We start from the raw sequence: 19939 nt of genomic DNA, 5'->3' as shown, positions 1-19939 counted from the left end.
TCACTTAAAGTGGGTGAATTTCACTTTAAGTAAATTATACCTCAATAAAGTATATACCTCAACTTGTTTATTTTAAATTTTGTAAATAAAACAGTTATTGTTTATGTATATTCAGGGAAATATATTTGGGAAGATACAGGTGCTCTAGGATGTGTAATGCAAGGAAAAATGCATTCTCCTTTCAGTGTCATGATTGAACTCTAGTCTTCTAAAGCTGTTAGAAAGCCTTTTATTACTAGAGCTATTGTCCTTTAGATGAGAGGCCAGAATCAGTTTTGGCATTTGCTTTTATTTTAAATTCTAGATTTTGACCTCTCTTTTCCATTATAGGTACAGTCAGTACACTTGTTAATTTGGCCTAATGATAACATGGATAAATATATTTTCTTCTCTAATCTTTCTTTATCCCACAGAATTCAACCTTAATATTTTGCTGCATTTTATAAATTATCTTCTATACACTGGTTTTAATTTTAAAGAATTGGGGAGAGAAAGTAAAAAAGAGTTTAGGGGGAAATAGGAAAAAAAGGTTGGAAAAACCTGTTTTTAATTCAACTGAGATTTTAGAACAGTAAATTTATTTTCAGAAGTACTGACATTGTTTCTGGTTTCTCCCTTAATTTATGTATTCTTCATTTGTTAGTCCTCTTTTTTATTCCCCACCATTCTGCTCTCATTACTGCAGTTTCTTCATTTGAGATTGAAGGTGAAGGGAATTTTAATGTCTGTTTCTTAAAGAGAATCTCCTTAAAGTATGCTTTGAAGTCTTTGGGGGAAAGATAGCATGATCACTACTCTTAGTCTTTTATCGCTTTTAAGATACACATTTTTTTTCACATTTAGACATCTCTGAATTTGGGCTACATCTAGCAATATACCACCTAGAATTAAGTTGAGTTCTTCTAGAAAGGATTTCATTTCTCTCAGTCACTTAGGGGCAATATTAACCACCCTAGTAGTGTAAATTCAGACCACAAACCTACCTGACTTAATTGTTCAAATTCTCAGGGGGAGGATTTTCCCCTTCCTTGGACTCACTGTCAAGGCTGAGATGTACAAATGTCCTTGTATGCTTTTTCTTTGTTGCAGATTTATTTCTCCTTTTTCCTTGTATTATGGGTATTGCCCTTTGATAATTCTAGCTTTATGAGGCTGACTTTTCTTGGGCATCCCTCCCACCCACCCCCCTTGCCCTTTGCTAGTGACATATAATATGGGTGAGTTTTACAATTGATGGCATCTTAAATTTTAATCATCCTTAATTTTGTTCTGTGCATGCCTCCACATTCTCTTCTTTTCACTGGAACTTATTTATATTGAGTATTTGAGAAAAATTAATATTATAATTAATTCACATATTATTTTAGAAATGATAATATGCTTGTTCAGACTTTCAAAGTACAGGGTACTATTTTCATGGTATAATCTGATAAACAAAATGTATCCCCCCTGAGGATGATCCTCAGAGAAAATATTCAGACAAATTAGTAAGAAGTTATTGGCTGGAAATTTATGAAGACAAAAACTTATGCTTAAATGACTTTTGTTTCTATAATCTAGTCTAAAATTTCTTGTTGTGTCTGTATATCCATGGTATTTAAACTTTGAATTTTTAAGAATCCATTTCATAAATTAGAAAGTTTTTACCTTTTTTTTTTTTTAATCACTAACATTCTTTTACTGAAGAATGGAGACATAAAGGCAGAATGAGGTCTTGCCATTATGTTTTTTTAAAGAACAGCTTTATTGAGATATAGTTCACATACCATTCAGTTCACCCTTTAAAGAGTACAGGTCAGTGGTTTTAGTATATTCACAAGAGTTGTGCAACCAACAGCACTCTCTCATTTTAGAACATTTTTATTATCCCCCGAGGGAAACTCCCCATTCCCTCTCCCCCACAGCCTCTGGCAACCACTAATTGCTATTAAGGTTTTAGTTTAAATTTAATTTTTAGTTCTGTTAAATACTGTGTCCGGTCTTTACCAGGCCCTATGCTAGTTTTTGGGAAGGCAATAAATCCTGGCCTCAAAGTTTATAATCCAGTAAAGAATAAGAGAATTAAACACATACTTTATGTATATGATAAAATATAGAAATTAATGATTTTGAATATTCATACTGCTCACACGGATCACAACTTTATAGAATTTTAGTTGTTGGTGAAATCTCTTTCATTAACTAAAAAAGTAATCTGAGACCCAGAGGCATCACTGTTATATAGTTCTCTGGCATGGCCAGAATAGTCTCCTAAAGAAATCACTTGAAATTGCTGGGTCTTGAAAAATAAGATGGAGATAACTGAGAAGGTCATTTCAGGTATGGGGAACAGTATAAGCAAAACCTCAGGGCACTTTTAGGAAATAACAAGTAGTTCATTTTGATTATTAGAGCAAATGGTGCGTGATGTGGAGCAACATATAAAACTGATTTTGGAAAGATCTCCATCTTTCGAAGGCTTTGAACTCCTTGAAGATATAAAAGTTTGTAATATATTAGTCTGGTGGTAGGTAGTGAGGAATGTCTAAAGGTTATTAAGTAGGTGATTATAGAGCTGGGCATTAGGACAGTACTTCTCATGTATGTTAGAGGACCAGTTTTTTTTTTTTTTACTTCTATTGTTTCAAATTGATACACTTATAATAAAAATGAATTACTAGAAAAATGAAAACATAAAATGTAAGTATACATTTTTTGTTACTGTGTTCAACAAACAAAATTTTTTTGTCGAATTGCTATAGAAGTTTCTAAATACTTGCAATTTCTTGAATTAGTAACAATACTTCACAAACCAGCATTAGTCTGTGGACCACACTTTGAGTAGCACTACTTCAAAGCAATTAATTTGGCATTAGTGTGCAGGCAGAGCAATTGAGAGATGATTGCTGGAGAGTTAATGAGGACCTGGACAAATGTTAGCAGTTTAAGTTGAATGGAAGATCTGGATTAGAGACATTTGGAAATTTAAATGAAGGCAAGTGAGATGATAGGGATTTGAGGGAGAGGAAAGAATCAAAAGATGTTAACTAGATTTTAGGCTTGAGGGGAAAATGAGAGTGCCATAGCAGAAATGGAAACTAGTTGGGGAGAAAAGATACTAAATTAGGTTTTCAACAAAACTTCACATTATAGCATTTTTCTGTTAATTAACACACACACACCCACGCACCATTTGGTTGGTAATCTAAATTTGGCACTCTCCAAAAAGCATTGTAACTTTTTCTTTTCTTTGATTGTAACAAACTTTGAGTAATATAATTACACAAACCTATAACCAAAACATGCCTAGGAAGATTTTTTACTTGTATCCTTATTCTCATTTATTGTTGCAGTAACTGTTATTGGGCCTTTGGCCAGGAACTTGTGACTCTTAGGCAGGGGGAGGAGCTAGGGATAAAGTTCACCAGTGCCAAAGAAATTCTATTCCAAATGGATTTGTGTGGAGCAACAGTGATATCCAATGACAAGTTAAATTAGACACAGAGGTGTTTTCTCCAACACCGTCTCAGAAGATACATGCTGTTGAGGGGGCCTGGTTCAGACTAAAACAGTCTTTTTCAAGTAAGGTTAAAGTCACACACAAAAAATTATACTAGGGTCTTGAAGAAGAATTTTGTTATGTGACTTCAAGAACTAGTTGACTCTGATAGTTTCACACTTTGCAGAACGGCAACCAGTGACAGATGAGGTAATACTGCTTTGAATTATGAGTTATATCTCAAAACCATTAAGAGCTTGCTATTTACAAAATTCCAAATTTAGTAAATTGCATGTTCATGTTCCTTAAGTGTAAGAATTCTAGATCCCTGTTCTTAAAGCACGTTATATTAATAGTCCTATTTCTTTTTATTAATATCTATATTTATTTGGATAGCATTTCTTCAAGTTTTATGCCTTACTGCAGTGTTATATGATAGTAAAAACTGTTACATTTGTCTTTGTGTTGAAGTCTGTGCCTGGTTTTATAGTGTTTATGGGTCTGTCTCCTAAAGATTGTGTCTCTTGTTTTAATGCTCAAATCTATATCTTGCAAATGACTTAGTATGTAGGAATTTCTGGCTGATAATTGCATTTTAAGGTTGGATGCTTTTAGTTCAGTCATGCTTTCTAGGGTGGCAACTTTGTGCTTTATTTAAAGCAAGCTTCGGAAAGTTAGTTTCACAAATATATTCAGGCTCTTGAAGATAGAGGTGGAGTATGTTCCACTGGTTAATAATTTAGAAAAGTGACACAAGTTGACTGGCATTGACAAAGATACAGTCAAGGTCCTGGGACCAATAGAAATTTTTGGATTCCCCAAGCAGATATGATATTTTCGTTTTAAATGTGTGGTGGAACAGTGAGCCAGTCTTTTAATTGATATAGTACCTAACACTTTCTTTTATTATAATAGTAAAGAATAGTTATTAGTTTGAGGCCAAGAGATCAGTTTCTCTTTAAGACTATGTTCTGGAGACGTGGTATTTCTGGCTCAAGGCTGCCTCTCTGCTGAAGTCAGTGCATACTTTCAGCATTTGGATGTTTATTATCTTTGTAAATCATAGCATATATATTACTACAGTTCTCTATAATGCAGCTGTTCCATTTTGTCATCATAGCTTTGCTTATGCACTTTAGATATTCATGTACGAATTAGATTTAATTCCCTATTGCCCCCATCTCCCATGTTGTAGCATAAATTAGGGAAAGAAAAGGAGAGATGAGAATATATGTGAGGTTTTTCTTTTTGTTTCATAATAGGAGTAAATTAGATGGGGAGACAGGAGTGATTGTTTCTTTTTTAAATTCAGGAGTTGCTTCTGTGGGTGAGGGTACTTATTTTAAATGAAAATGAAAAGATAAAGGATATTTGGTTTCATAGAAAAATGTGTTATTTTCTAATTTTAGACATCTAGAAAGTCTTTGCTAGTTTTAGCTACTTCCTGAAGGACAGCTTCTAGGATATATGTCATAAAATGGTACTTGCTTTGTAATAAGCATTCAACAAATGTGTTGATTGAATAAAGTGACCAGTTAGTCAACAAGGAAAGAGTGTGATTTGATGGATATTTAGCAACGATTATTTTCACAGAAAAAACAGATTTTCTTATTCCTGATATATATCATTCCCAGAGTTTCTCTGGATAATACCTAAGGTACATTATGATCTCTATATCCTTAAAAAATAGGACAAGGAATACAGGCTTAACCTCTCTTCTGGACGAGAAAGAAACGGGTAAGCTATCTAGCTGGGTCTGTTGATAGTTTCTTTCTACCTTTATCAGTGATTGAGTGATACTAGCAAAGTATCTTTTTTTTCTGTGATCTTAGCTGTGCCTAAAACCAGCTTGCATCATTCTTCTATCAGAATCAAAGCTGTTTCTTTTATTATGTGGCTCCACATATGTCTCTCCTGGATAGAAAAATCTTCCCAGTCTGTTCCTGCCTGAATTCCCATAGAATATTTTAGGCATGTCAGCTGTTTGGGCTCTGATCAAGGATTTGATCCAGTTGGCCCCCTAGCCTGAATTGAGAGTGTGTTTGAAAAGCCTGAGCTTCAGTGTGTTTCCAGAGTTAAAACCATTACTCGGTGTCTTTTCCCTCTCTTGTGCCTTCATAAGGATTTATATAACTGGAAAAAGGTGATAATAAAGTAGATGCTCCAATCAATAGAAATAGAGTGAAGTTTGATGAAGTGGTAGAAGGGTCATGGTGATATAGTTGGAGTTTGGATTTTTTTTTTTTTTTTAAAGATTTGGGTAGGTGTCATTTATCCTCTAGTTCCCTGTATCTTTCAGCTATTCCCTACTCTTCCCCTCCCATCCATTATTAACCTAATCAAAGTAAATGTTGATTTTACAGAATACCAGGTTTTCTTAGGGAAAGAAAGTGTAGATGTTTTATATAACATCTCTCTCAGGAACTAAGAGTTTATAAAGCTAATCTAGTGTGCATAGCGCACTATGAGGTAAGAAATGATTTTCATATTTTTTAGAAGATAACATTTCTGAATTCAAGGACCTATTGATTTTTAAGTCCCCTATTAAAATATTTTTAAGCAAATATTTGATTATTTGTCTGCATTTAAAGTTGGTGCATATCAGGGAACTCTGCTCAGTGTTATGTGGCAGCCTGGATGGGAGGGGAGTTTGGGGGAGAATGGATACATGCATGTGTATGGCTGAGTCCCTTTGCTGTGCATCTGAAACTATCACAACATCGTCAATTGCCTATACTCGAATATAAAATAAAAAGTTAAAAAAATAATAAAATTGGTGCATACATTCTGAGATGAGAGGAAAAGTTTTCTATTAAAGTTTAAAACAAACAAACAAACAAAAAGTTTAAAACAGTAATATTTGAGTTGGTGAAGAGTTTTTTTAAAAAGTCATTATCTAGATTAGTGGTTTCCAAACTCTTGAGTATTTCACAGTTAAAATATGGAGCATTCATCCCTGTGTGTGCTTATTTATAAATTATCTGTACTACTATTCTTACTTGTATGTAGTAGAAAACATACACAAATTAGACATTTTAAAATGATGAGATAAATTTGAGTAGAAGCTGTAATATTTTCTTCTGTATCCCAGTGGAGTCTTCTGTATCCCCAGGTGCAGTCACTCCTCTTTGGAGACTACTGACCTATATTGTTAATGCGGGAAGCCCAGCCCAGGTATCTTTATTTCTACCAAGTTTCCTGGGTGATTTGTAGCATTCTCATTTCTCATAGCTACTTATGAAATGAAGGCAAAGAAGAGGTTTGGTAATAAGAGGATAAACCATTCAGTAATTTTGGCCACCATACTTTGGGATCAGATGGAGGGGTATCCTTATTTTCAGAGATGATTAAAACTTACCTCAAGCACCGTCATGGTGATGATCCACCGTACTATTATATGTTTAGTTTTCTCTGTGTCTTCATAGCGATCTTTCTGAAATTTGAATCTGATTATTTCATTTCATCAAAATCTGATAATTTGTTCTTGCCTGCAGGATAAAGTCCAAACTCTCTAATGTGACATACAAAGCCTTCATTAATTTGACCCTTGCTATCCTTTTTTACCTTCATAACCTTTGTTGCCTCTTTCCCTTCTCCTCTGGAAAACTTCCGTTTGCAAAAACAAACAAAAGTAAAACCAAAGAAAACCCAGCTCCAGCCTCAGTAAATGTTTTTTGGTTCATTACAAACCCTGTCTTTCCTTTGTCATTCTGTCTGGAATGCCCTTCTTGCTTTGTCCTACTGGAAAACTTCTACTAATTGTTAAAATCAGCTCAGATATCTCATCTGGTCTCTAAACAACTTGTTTTCTCTCCTGCATGTTATTTTATAGCATTTATTGAATTGCTATAATTAATTGCTTATAAGTCTCTCTCCTGCTATGCTGAATTCCTCAAGGATAGAGATTGTAAGTTAAAATATAAGTTCCATGAGGGCAGGTATTCTTTTGTTCTCTGTCATATCACAGTATCTGGCATATAATAGGCATTCAGTAAGTATTTGTCACATGAATCTGTTTATATTTGTGTCTTTAGTGTCTGGCATATGGTAGGCTTTAAATGAACCTCTGTTTATTAAATAAATTATAAATGAATGAGTGAATGAATTATAAAATCTCAGAAATAAGCTTATTTTATGGGGTCTGACTTAGAAAAGGAGAGCTGATTCTCTGAAAACTTGAGTACATGGCATCATTAAAATCAAGACACAATAAGGAAATTTACATACTTTTGTATAATATCTGATGTCACTTATGGTATAAGGAGGACTTGAATAATTTATATTATGAATCTTAATATTGGTATTTAAATGAATTCTAGAAAGAGAGCCCAATAATTCCATTGAACTTAATTTTTTTTGTTGTTTCAGTGTTAACTGAGATATCATTTTTTACTCCTTTCTTTAGGGTGTTTGTGAACCGAAGTTTAGCCATGGAAAAAATAAAGTGTTTTGGTTTTGATATGGATTATACACTTGCTGGTAAGTAGCACTTTCTGATTGCTTAAGAAATACTACTTTGGATATAACACAGTAGGCCATTCAATAAACACTTGTTGACGTAGTCATATATTTAGCTGCCAGTCATGTATTTAGCTCAATCTCTTTCATTGAGATTTGTGAATATTGAAATTACCAGATGTCCTTGAGATCTAGATTGTAGAGATAGGTAGAACAAGTGCTAAATTATTTTAGAGACCCTGGTAAGAAATATGATGAAATTATACATTAATGTGTATATTTGGGCACTTTTGGCTTTTACTCTATTAAGCTGTTCTTCAAGGATGGAATTTTGTATCTCTCTACCACCGGTAAATGTTTATCAGTTAAAATTTTTAATATTAAGACAAATGAAAAATGTGTTGATTTTCTATTGAAGTGATTGCACATATACTAGGTAAAGACTTTTTAAAAACTAGAGCTATTACTTTGTTCACTATCAAATAGACCTTCAACACCAGCATTCTGCTGTTTTTCCCTTCATATCTCTGAGATATATTTGAAATACTCAATGTACTAGCCAATAGTTGCAACATCTGTTCAGAACTTATGAAGTTTTTATTAAAATATTTGCAGTCTGACAAAAATGTCATTTAATTTAAGAAGGAGTAGGGATGAATAAGGATCAACTGTATAGCACAGGGAACTATATTCTATATTCAATATCTTGTAGTAACCTATAATGGAAAAGAATCTGAAAAAGAATATATATATATATATATATATCTCTGAATCACTTTGCTGTACACCTGAAACTAACACAACATTGTAAATCAACTAACTGTACTTCAGTTAAAAAAAAAAACTAAAAAGAAAAGTAGGGATGAAGAACTGAGTTGAGCACATGTGCATATATGTATGTACACGCACATGTAGACAACTGTGACACTCAGAAAAGAATCTTTCAGAAATTTTCTCTAAAAAATACTGTCTTTAAGTACACAAAAACATTAAGATGTATTAGTTTACTTATGTTCAGAAACTTTATATAACATTATTAGAAGGTTTATATCATCTCAAATTAGACAAATCTCAATTTGATGTTCAATTTAGGCTACAAATATAAGTGAATAATATAAATGTACAAAAATGAACACATGTAGTTTATAGGTACTTGCCACATATATGTGGGTATGATATTTTACCAAACAAGTTCTATATTGAAAACATACACTGACTTGGTTTGAATTTCTCTTTCTTCCCTCTATATTCTTTGTTATTTATTTGGTATTCTATTGCCTTAAAGCTGTTTTTGCAGCAGTTAGATTCTTTTATATTTTCCTAATTGGACACAGACACTTTTAGGTATACTTGTCAGAAAGCAGTTCGAAGCGCTATACTTTCTCAATGTAGATCTTGCTGTCCAAATTGGGAGAAAATCTTGCATTCTCTCTCCTTTCTAGAATTCTACTCTCCAGGGAAAAGAATGGCAAGGTAGTTTGGCAGCTGAAAGGGATATTAACTAAAGCAGAAGTAGAAGTTAATGGGGCTGAAACGTGACAAACTTTTTTTTTTTGGTTATTAAGACAGTCTCACTGTATTGAAGTAGTTCAATTCAGTAAATAAGTATTTATTGGAAACCTGTAATGTGCCTGGCACATTTTGTTACTGAACGTTGAGATAAATGTATATTCCCATAGAATAATTTAAAAAAGAATTCTCTTGTTTAACAGAAAAGTCACTGAATCTTAGTTTCTAAACTTTAAAGCTACCTTACGGTTTCTTCTTTTTATATGCTTTTTTTTTTGTAATCCCACTTTATATTTTAATGCTTACTCTTAGTCTAGACACTAATATACTTTGCTTATACGTAACAATAATTATTAACATTTATTAAGTGCTTATTATATGCCAAGCCCTGTTCTAAGTGTTTTACATAGGTTATTTCATTCAGTACGTAGATTATCTCACTCACATCACTTATTTAATATTTACAAAATCCTATGAGGCAGATACTACTATTATTGTCTTCATTTTACAGCAGATGCTGATTTTTTAAGGACTTTGTCTAAAAACATTTAGCTGTGATATAGCTGAACTACGATTCAAACTTAAGCATCGTGTTTATATATGTATATGATAAATTTAAATTATTATTTTGAATATTGACAGTTTATAGTGAGGTATAATTTCAAAGTAATAAGCACCCCCCCCAAACAAACCGAGACTTAAGCACTCAAAAGGGCAAAGCTCTTTAAAGTAGCCCCCTTGAGAGACTATATATTCTTCCAACAGTTCTATGTTGGATGAAAAACATTGGTACTACCCTGTGGTATTGCCTTCACTTCATAAAGCATGTAGGAAAACAAGTTTATTGACTTCATACGTATCACCTGTTTTCCAGAATGGTATTCATTAAATTTGTCTGTGAATAACTTTTGGTAATTTTAACAAACAAACTGCACCCTTGAAGTGCTAAGGACTTTTCATCAGAAAAATATGCCATGAAGTAGAGAGACAAGACTAAAAGAAGTGTTTTTTGAAAGCTTCGATAAATATCCCTGAAATAAGTGTAATAGCCTCACAGGGTGAATTCATGGAAAGGGCTATTCTTTCTGAAGACTTTTCTGAGACATTGCATTCTCTGTGCAGTCCTGACACCTTGCTATATCATTCCCCAGAGCAATTTCTATGTCACTTGCAGCTTTTGTTCATTTGCATGCCTCCCCTTTGGCCTGTGAATTCCTCAAGGGTAAGGGCTTTCTTTTTCACATTTATATCCTTTGTGTTGCCTAAAGCCTGACATATAGTAGTTGCCCAGTAAATATTTATTGAATGAACAGTTTGGGTGCATAAGTTTTAATATATCAGTTTAAGAATCAATCATAGTATTTTAGTTTACCCAGTATAAAATATACACTAATAATTCAAGTTAAATACTTTCAAATATGAACTTATTTTTAAAATTTTAATAAACTGTATTGAGGAATAAGTTACATACAATAAAATACATGCATTTTAAGTATATAGATTGAGTTTGATAAAATGTATACACCTGTGTAACCACTGCCACAATCAAGATATAGAATTTTTCCATCACTCCAGAAAGTTCTCTCACTGCCTTTTTGAAGTTACTTCTCTCTCCGGCCCCACTCTTTGCCTCAGAGCTTTTTGTCACTACAGATTAATTTTACCTTTCCAGAATTTCATGTAAATGGAATCATACTCTAACGTACTCTTGTTTCTGGCTTCTTTTGCTTAGCATAATTTTTTTCGTGATTTATTCATGTGTGTCTGTCAGTAGGCAGTTCATTCTTTTTTTACCCCTAACTTTTTAAACTTTTTATTTTCAAATATTTTTAGACCTATGGAAGAGCTGCAAAAATAAGAGTTTGCCTTTAGTCTCTCCTAATGGTAACATCTAACTTGACCATGGTTGACTGTAGTACAATTATAAAAACTAAGAAATTAACATTAGTACAGTACTGTTAATTGAACTATAGACTTTATTCAGTTTTTACACTAAAGTCCTTTATTCCAATCCAAGATCCAAACCAGAATCTCACATTGCATTTAGTTGTCATATATCCTTTGTCTCTTCTGTGACACTTCCTACGTCTTTCATTGCTTTGACACTTTAAAGAGTACTGGTTAGGTATTTTTGTAGCATATTTCACAATTCGGGTTTGTCTGATGTTTCTTCATGAATAGATTGAAGTATTATGCATATTTGGGAAGAATACCACAGAAGTGATGTGCCCTTCTTAGAGCATGATACCAGGGGTACATAATGTTGATAGGTCTTACTACTAGGGATGTTAACCAGTCAAAATTATGAAATTCTCCTTCCTCTTTAAACTTTACTTTTTTTTTTGGAGGGGAGGCCAAGTAGTAGTCCTTTGTTTTTATACTGCAATTTGTTTATCCTTTTATCTGTTGATGAGCATTTGGGTTGTTTCCAGTTTGGGGCTATTGTGAGTAAAACTGTTAAGAACATTGGTGGTGTACAAGTCTTTTTGTGGATATATATTTTTATTTTTTTCCTGGGAAAATACTTAGGAGTGTAATTGCCAGATTATGTTTACCTTGTAGGGAACTGACAAATGGTTTTTCAAAGTAGTGATACCGTTTTAAATTTCTACTCGGCAAACATGCGATTTCTAGTTGCTTCACTCCTTGTTTACACTTGACATTGTCAGTCCTTTGAATTTAGCCATTGTAGTGAATATGTAGTGTTATTTCACTGTGATTTTACTTCGTATTTCTCTGTTAACTAGTGATGTTGAAAATCTTCATGTACTTATTGGCTATTTGTATTTCTTTTGTGAAGTGCCTGTTCAAATGTGCATGGTTTAATTGGGTTGTTTGTCTTTTTATTTTCAAGCTATAGAAGTTCTTTATATATTCTGAATACTGGTCCTTTGTCAGATATATACCTTCTGAATATATTGACCAATATGTGTTGGTATGTCTATTGACATTCTATTCCATTGGTCTAAGTGAATATCACATGGTCTTGATTGATTATTGTGGGTTTTATAGTTAGTCTTGAAGTCAGGTAGTGTTAAGTCCTCTAACTTTATTCTTTTCTCGAATTGTTTTGATATTCTAGGTCCTTCACATTACTGTATAAATTTTAGAATAAGCTTATCACTTTTTCAAAACAGCCCAGTGGGATCTTTTTTTTTTTTTTTTTTTTTAAATTTATTTGTTTATTTATTTATGGCTTGTGTTGGGTCTTCGTTTCTGTGAGAGGGCTTTCTCCAGTTGCGGCGAGTGGGGGCCACTCTTCATCGCGGTGCGCGGGCCTCTCACTGTCGTGGCCTGTCTTGTTGCGGAGCACAGGCTCCAGACGCGCAGGCTCAGTAGTTGTGGCACACGGGCCTAGCTGCTCCGCGGCATGTGGGATCCTCCCAGACCAGGCCTCGAACCCGTGTCCCCTGCATTGGCAGGCAGATTCTCAACCACTGCGCCACCAGGGAAGCCCCCCAGTGGGATCTTGATTAGGATTGTCTTGATCCCTTGTTCCCTTTGTGGAAAATTGACATCTTAACTACATAGAATCTTCCAGTCCATGAACATTAATACATCATTCCATTTACCTAATCTTCTTTCTTATCTTTTAGCAATTTTTTTGTGATAATTGGTGTAAAGGTCTTATACATATTTTGTCAAATTCATTTGTTAAGTATTTCATATTTTTATGTAGTTGTAAATGGTGTTTTAAACTTCATTTTCTATTTTTTTGTCATTTTCATTTGGAAATGCAGCTTATTTTTGTGTCCTGTGACTTGCTTAATTTGTTTATTATTCAATAGTTCTAGGAGCTCTTTTGTAGATTCCTTAGAATTATCTACATATATGATCATATGGTCTGCAAATAATTTACTTTTTCCTTTCCAATCTATATATAGCTTATTAAAAAAAATTTTGGCCCCATTGCACTGACTAAAACCATAATACCATGTTGAATAGAGGTGTTGAGAATTGACCTCCTTGGGTGTTCTTGATCTTAAGGAGAGAATGTTTAGTTTTTCACTATTAAGTATGATGTTGGTTGCAGGTTTTTTGTAGATGATTTTTGTTAGGTTGAGGAAGTTCCCTTTTTTTTTTTTTTTATAATCTTTTTAAAGACTGTTGCTTTTTTTTTTTTAATTTTTTTTTTTTTAAATTTATTTATTTATGGCTGTGTTGGGTCTTCGTTTCTGTGCGAGGGCTTTCTCCAGTTGCGGCAAGCGGGGGCCACTCTTCATTGCGGTGCGCGGGCCTCTCACTATGGTGGCCTCTCCTGTTGGGGAGCACAGGCTCCAGACGCGCAGGCTCAGTAGTTGTGGCACACGGGCCCAGCTGCTCTGCGGCATGTGGGATCTTCCCAGACCAGGGCTTGAACCCGTATCCCCTGCATTGGCAGGCAGATTCTCAACCACTGCGCCACCAGGGAAGCCCCAGAGGAAGTTCCCTTTTATTCTTAGTTTTCCAAGAGTTTTTTTTTTTTTTTTTAACATGAATGGGTGCTAAATTTCATCAAATATTTTTCTGCCTCAATTGAGATGATCATATGGTTTTTCTATTTTAGTCTGTTAAAAGGGTGAATGGCATTGATTGATTTCTGAATGTTAAACCAATTTTGCATTCCTGGAATAAATCCTTCTTGGTCATGTACCTTTTTTTTTTTTTTTATTGGCAAATTTGATTTGCCAATATTTTGTTGAGGATTTTTGCATTCTGTTCATGAGGGGTATTAGTTGATAGTTTTCTTGTAATGTCTGTCTAATTTTGGTTTAGGGTAATGCTGACCTCATATACTGAGTTGGAAACCATTTCGCTTTCCCTTTTTCTTTTCTTTTCTTTTTTTTTTGTTTGTTTGTATTTTGGCAGTGCCTCGCAGCTTGTGGGATTTTAGTTCCCCAACCAGGGATCGAACCTGGGCCCTCCTCAGTAAGAGCACAGAGTCCTAACCACTGGACTGCCAGGGAATTCCCCCATTTCATTTTCTTATTTTTGGAAAGCTTGGGTAGGATTGGTATTATTTTTTCCTTAAATATTTGATAGGAGTGAAACCATGTAGGCCTGGAGTTATCTTTTTGTGGGAAGGTTTCAAATTATACATTCAACTTTTTTTTTTTTTTTTTTTAGGGGGGGCAGAAGGAAAGAAGCTTTTTTTTTTTTTTTAATTAATTAATTAATTTTTGGCTGTGTTGGGTCTTCGTTTCTGTGCGAGGGCTTTCTCTAGTTGTGGCAAGCGGGGGCTACTCTTCATCGCGGTGCGCGGGCCTCTCACTATCGCGGCCTCTCTTGTTGCGGAGCACGGGCTCCAGATGCGCAGGCTCAGTAATTGTGGCTCACGGGCCCAGTTGCTCCTCGGCATGTGGGATCCTCCCAGACCAGGGCTCAAACCCGTGTCCCCTGCATTAGTAGGCGGATTCTCAACCACTGTGCCACCATGGAAGCCCCAAGGTGATTTTAAAGTAATTATTTATAACTCTGAGGTTACAACCTGCTTTTATGATAATTGTTGACTGTAAAAACAGTAGTTAAAAAAAAAAGGTAGTTACTAATAAAATTAATAAAGTATTATCCAGATATTCCAGACATCATTATCTTTATTTGGTTTATATTTTTTATTAGGACCTAGGCATTAACCATTTTTATTTCTGATGATAATTTTTAAGTTTGATTGTTTTGCTTCTGTATTCTAACTCTTAGCACCATTAACATTTTTTTATGTTGTTGGCCTACTTTCTTGCTTCAGGTGTTACTGGAAAATGCTGATTCTTTGTGCAGAATGAAATGTGGCACAATGCACTTTCTTTCAATTTTTTTCCCCCTGTATATTTTGACTTCAGAGTTCGGGGGATTAGGGAATTGGTTGTTTTACCCTTTTTTTCAGTATAATTTCAGTGTATATTAAGTGCTTAATAAATAGTAGCAGTTACAATAAATAGCTACTCTCTTGTATACTATTCCTAACTAGAGAAGACATTCAATAACCATTTGCTTTTTTTTATTGGGGGAAGGAACAAGCCAATAAATGTTCATTTTATATGAAATGAAATTATTAGATATGCTCTAAAATTGCTATTAGCATAATCTATGAATTGGCTATTCTGGCAAACAATATTTTGAGTGATACAGAGTTATCATTTACAGCATAGATGGATTACTAGTTTTCAGAGTTAGAATGTAGTGAAATTGATAGTAAGGCTAGGATTGATGCTTCTGAAGTGTCTGGATAGGACATCACATCTCAAATGGCAGTCATGTTTTGGAATGGTACATTCAGTGAGAGAGGGTGGCTACCGGCTCAGGGCCTACCTTATCACGCTGTAGACTTTGCCTAAATTTCTTCTCAGAAAACAGTTACATAGGTTTTCTCAAAGTTTCTTTTCCCCTGTTTACAAATGTTTGAAATATACATGTCTTTTTCATAGAAAGTGTTGGGAATGGGGTCTAATTGTGGAGACTTAAGCTATTTTCATAAGGATACAGTTCTGTTTTTGGTCTAGAAAATGGCCACAGGAGACCTTCTTTGGGAGGAGGGGTGTCATGGTTTGGGTTAGCTCTGATTTTTCACCTTTAATTCATATTGATAGGTAAGAAAATTGGCTTTGAATAATCCTCATGTTCTTCATGTCAAATGTTGGGGTTGATAGATTTAGTGATGAATAATCATTTAAAACTTTGATTTGTCATTAATAAATAAGGAAGAGGATAATTGAGGCAAGAATACATACATGGACTCTAAGAATGTTAAGCTGTATGTATATAATTATTCCAAACTTGTAATTTTCCAAAAGTAAATTATATGGACCTTTGGTAGAATGAAGTTAAGTTGTGGCGTTTTTTGTTTGTTTGTTTGTTTAGTTTATTAAAAGAGAAATTGATGGCCTTACTTATATTAATTTTTAAAAATTTTATGATTTTGCTTACAGTTTGGTACATTTATTCCCCTGAATGAAGTGAATCACAGTGTTCAGTATCAAATCCATTCTGATGGGAACCTCATTATCTTCATCTGATCTGAATGTCAGCCTCATAGCACAGACAGTTTTTTAGAGAAGATCCCTTTATCATCAGCTATCCCTATAATTAAAGCAAACTATACATTTTTGTTTTTATTAGTTTATTTGCAAGATATCTATGTAAGATTGACATTTTTATATAAGATAAAAATTAAAACTCCCAAACAAAAAACTTTTGGACCTAAATCAGTTTTAATCCTGAAATCTGCCTAGAGAATTAATGCCAGTATTCGTATTTATTTAGCTCCATCTCTGTAATACTGTAGATTAACACTTTATTTCTCTAATGGGATTATGTACATTAATTATGGTCTAACCAGTTTTTCTACTAAGTACAGATGAGTTTATATATGAAAGTCAATGTTTAGAATCTAGGTCATACTTAGTCTTGTATATTAGCTTTGCCACTGACTAATGGTGGACTATGTTTTAAATAAAAAGTACCTATTAGGCCTATTTATAATTCCTCTCTCACCCCAATTACTTTATCAACATTCTTTCCACATGATGTATATTAGAAACTGGTCCTTTGCATTTTTGGCTTCCTCTGCAGATAAGTGTTTTTCTTTTCCCTTGGCTTCTCTTCCCCTTAATTAGACCTGTTGAGTGCTCTGGTTTCCTATTTTATTAAGTTGCCCTAGTGTAGGTCCTTTCTAGACCTCAGAATTTGTTTGTGGTCTTTTTCTGAGAGTGATCTTTAGCCTTTTTGTGCTTAAGTGGGACAGACAGATGGATCAGACTTGTAAGTGCATTCTCCAGGACAAATCAAGCCAAAAAAGGTCTTGATAGTCGACCTAAGATTAGGTCTTTGGACTTGTCAGAGAGCAAGAAAGTTGTTTTTAACCCAATTACTCCCTCTCCACAGAATGAAGGGACCAATCTATACTATTTGTGAATTTTGTTTCTTTGATTTTGTTTGCATGGAGGACTCCTAAAAATGTTATGTTGCTGAATTTGTTGTTACTAAGAGTGGACAGAAGAGTGAAAATAGAAAACAAAAGGAGGATTGGAGTTTTTAAGGTTTAGTGCTTGTTCATTTTTCAAGTGGCATATAGGCATAAAAAGACCTGTGGTTTCCATTACTCTTAGAATTCTGTTACTTAGCTTTATAATATTATACCCAGAAATTTATTGCTGAGGTTTCAAATAAGAAAATCTTTTGTGATTAAATGAGTGACATAATGTACTTACATCACCTCCTCACAGTTACAGATCATCACTTTCTGACAGACTGCTAATCTACAAAATGTGGTTTCTTTAACAAGCAAAATGCTAGTCAGTAGCTGTTAAGTGAGAGTAATCTGGGTATAAAAAAGTGATTAAAAAAAAAAAAAGCCAGAATAACCCTCTTTCTGTTTTGAGAGATAAGTCCCATAACACTCTGAGTTTAGGCCCAGTCTTGTTTTTCATCTTTACCTTAGAGGCTATGTGGTTGGAGAAGAAGAAGAAACCTCAGAGTGTGATAGGCTTGGGTTTGGATCCCAGCTCTACCTTGTACTAGCTCTTGGCCACCAACATGTTACTTAGCCTCCCTGAGTCTCAGTTCCTTCATTTAATCCAAAAAGAAGGAAAGAGTGAGTATAGGGATAAACTATTGGTGTAAAGTTTGAATGGAATAATGTATATAAAATGATAAATGCAATGAAAGTAGTTTTCTTGCTCTGACTGGTGATACCAAAATATTAATATACTGAACTTGAGCGTAGGGAAACTCTAAGGAGAAAAGTGTCAATATTAAACTCATTTGTACTCCTATATCTTGTGGGAAAACCTGGAGTGCTAAACAGATGGTAGTGGAATATTTAATCATTCTTTTGAATTTTCTTCTTAAGTATTGCAAATGATCACAAACTTAACAGAAAGTTAAAGTTCTTTTCTGAGTAAATTTTTAATGACGGGGTATTTGGCATCAGATTATGTTTCTGTAGAAATAAAGCAGTGTTTTCAGTGAAGGGTTATTTCTTAGCAGGATCATGCTGAAGGAATAGATTTCTGAGAAAGGATCCTTACTTAAATTAAAAAATTTTACTTTATGACAAAGATATCACTGATATGCTTCTAATAAATGCAAGGGGAGTTATTTGCTTTTTTGAAACAATAAGACTCTTTTAAGTGGAAAGAACTAGTTGACCTTTGCAGGTGCATGAAAGACTTAAACATGCAGTAAGTTCCATGGAATTAACATCAAAATTATATATGTAGAATTGTTAAGTTTTCGGAAGGTTTTTCCCCAAGGGAGAGTAGTACAACATTTTTGGGTGGGGGGAAGATTTGTTAATATTTACTTAATGCCCTTCACAAATACAGAGTGACTCTTGGTTTAGGATTATGGAAATGTATTACTATTTCTAACTTGGTTCATTTAGGAAATCATCTTGATTTTTCTTTTTTCAATTAAGAAGTCTGGTGGGTTTTTTGTTTGTTTGTTTTGTTTGTTTGTTTGTTTCCCCTCTTGGGCTCAAAGATCCCAAAGAGACACATTCCAATATTTTACCAACTTCAACACCTTCAGGTTCTGAGCCATTTAAGTCCAGTAATAAGTTCCTTATTTCTGTTACCATTTCAGAAATAGTGGATGCCATGGGCAGTGTCTAGTCTCCCCCATCTTTTCTGAAAAATTGTCAGGAGGAAGAGAATAAACATTTATTAAGCATGTATTATTATGAGCTAGAAAATGTACTTTATGTACAGCGTACCTTTTAATCCTCATATCAACCCTCTGAAGTAGGGATTACTAGCTCCATTTTACAAATAAGGCCACCAAGTCAACAGGTAAAATGACCTGTATGTAGCTTGTACATTGGCTTAAGACTCACAGCTAAAATTTAAACCCAGGTCAGTTTCCATTTCTCATGCTGCTCCCAGCTATCAGAGGTATAGAAATTATTTACTTACCTCTAGATGATAACTTAATAAGAGAAAAAAACTCTTAAGCATAAAAGATCATCCTTCGTTTTGTTCCCAAAATAGGAATTCTCCCTAGGGCGAAATCCATCTTGCTCTTGTATCTATTTAAATGTAATCCTCATTCTTAGACTGCAGATATAGTAGTTGCCTCTTACCTACAGTTTCACTTTCCATGGTTTCATTTACCCACAGTCAAGTGTGGTCAGAAAAATTTTTTTTTTAAATGGAATATTCCAGAAATAAGCAATTCATAAGTTTTAAATTGCACGCTGTTCTGAGTAGCACGATGGAATCTCGCACCTTCCTGCTCCATCCCACCCAGAATGTGAATCATCCCTTTGTCCCGTGTATCCTCCCTGTTAGTCATCTAATAGCCCTCTCAGTTATTAGATCAACTGTCATGATATCACAATGCTTGTGTTCAAGTGACCTTTATTTTTTTTTTTAATAATGGCCCCAAAGAGCAAGAGTAGTGATGCTGGCAATTCATATTTGCTGAAGAGAAGCCTTTAAATGCTTCCTTTGAGTGAAAAAGTGAAAGTTCTCAACTTCATAAGGAAAGAAAACAATCATGCCGAGGTTACTAAGATCTACA

The 19939-nt window shown here is 34.2% G+C and overlaps 1 protein-coding gene across 3 annotated transcripts in view; it reads left to right on the top strand.

The window, feature by feature from the left end:
• The window catches only part of NT5C2 (5'-nucleotidase, cytosolic II), a 106337-nt gene that overhangs the window by 53872 nt on the left and 32526 nt on the right, over positions 1-19939 (top strand). For 2 of the 3 annotated variants that reach the window (XM_068548484.1, XM_068548485.1), the window contains one exon: positions 7884-7957. In XM_068548484.1, the coding sequence (XP_068404585.1) occupies positions 7884-7957 (74 nt within the window). Of the gene's footprint in view, positions 1-3666; positions 3689-7883; positions 7958-19939 lie in introns of those variants that run through there. The other variant, XM_068548486.1, reaches the window with a different exon arrangement.

This window comes from Eschrichtius robustus, chromosome 7 (assembly GCF_028021215.1).
Source record: "Eschrichtius robustus isolate mEscRob2 chromosome 7, mEscRob2.pri, whole genome shotgun sequence".
Classification (NCBI taxonomy): domain Eukaryota; kingdom Metazoa; phylum Chordata; class Mammalia; order Artiodactyla; family Eschrichtiidae; genus Eschrichtius; species Eschrichtius robustus.
The sequence above is the reverse complement of the archived record's forward strand: the minus strand, read 5'-3'. Positions and strand labels throughout refer to the sequence as shown.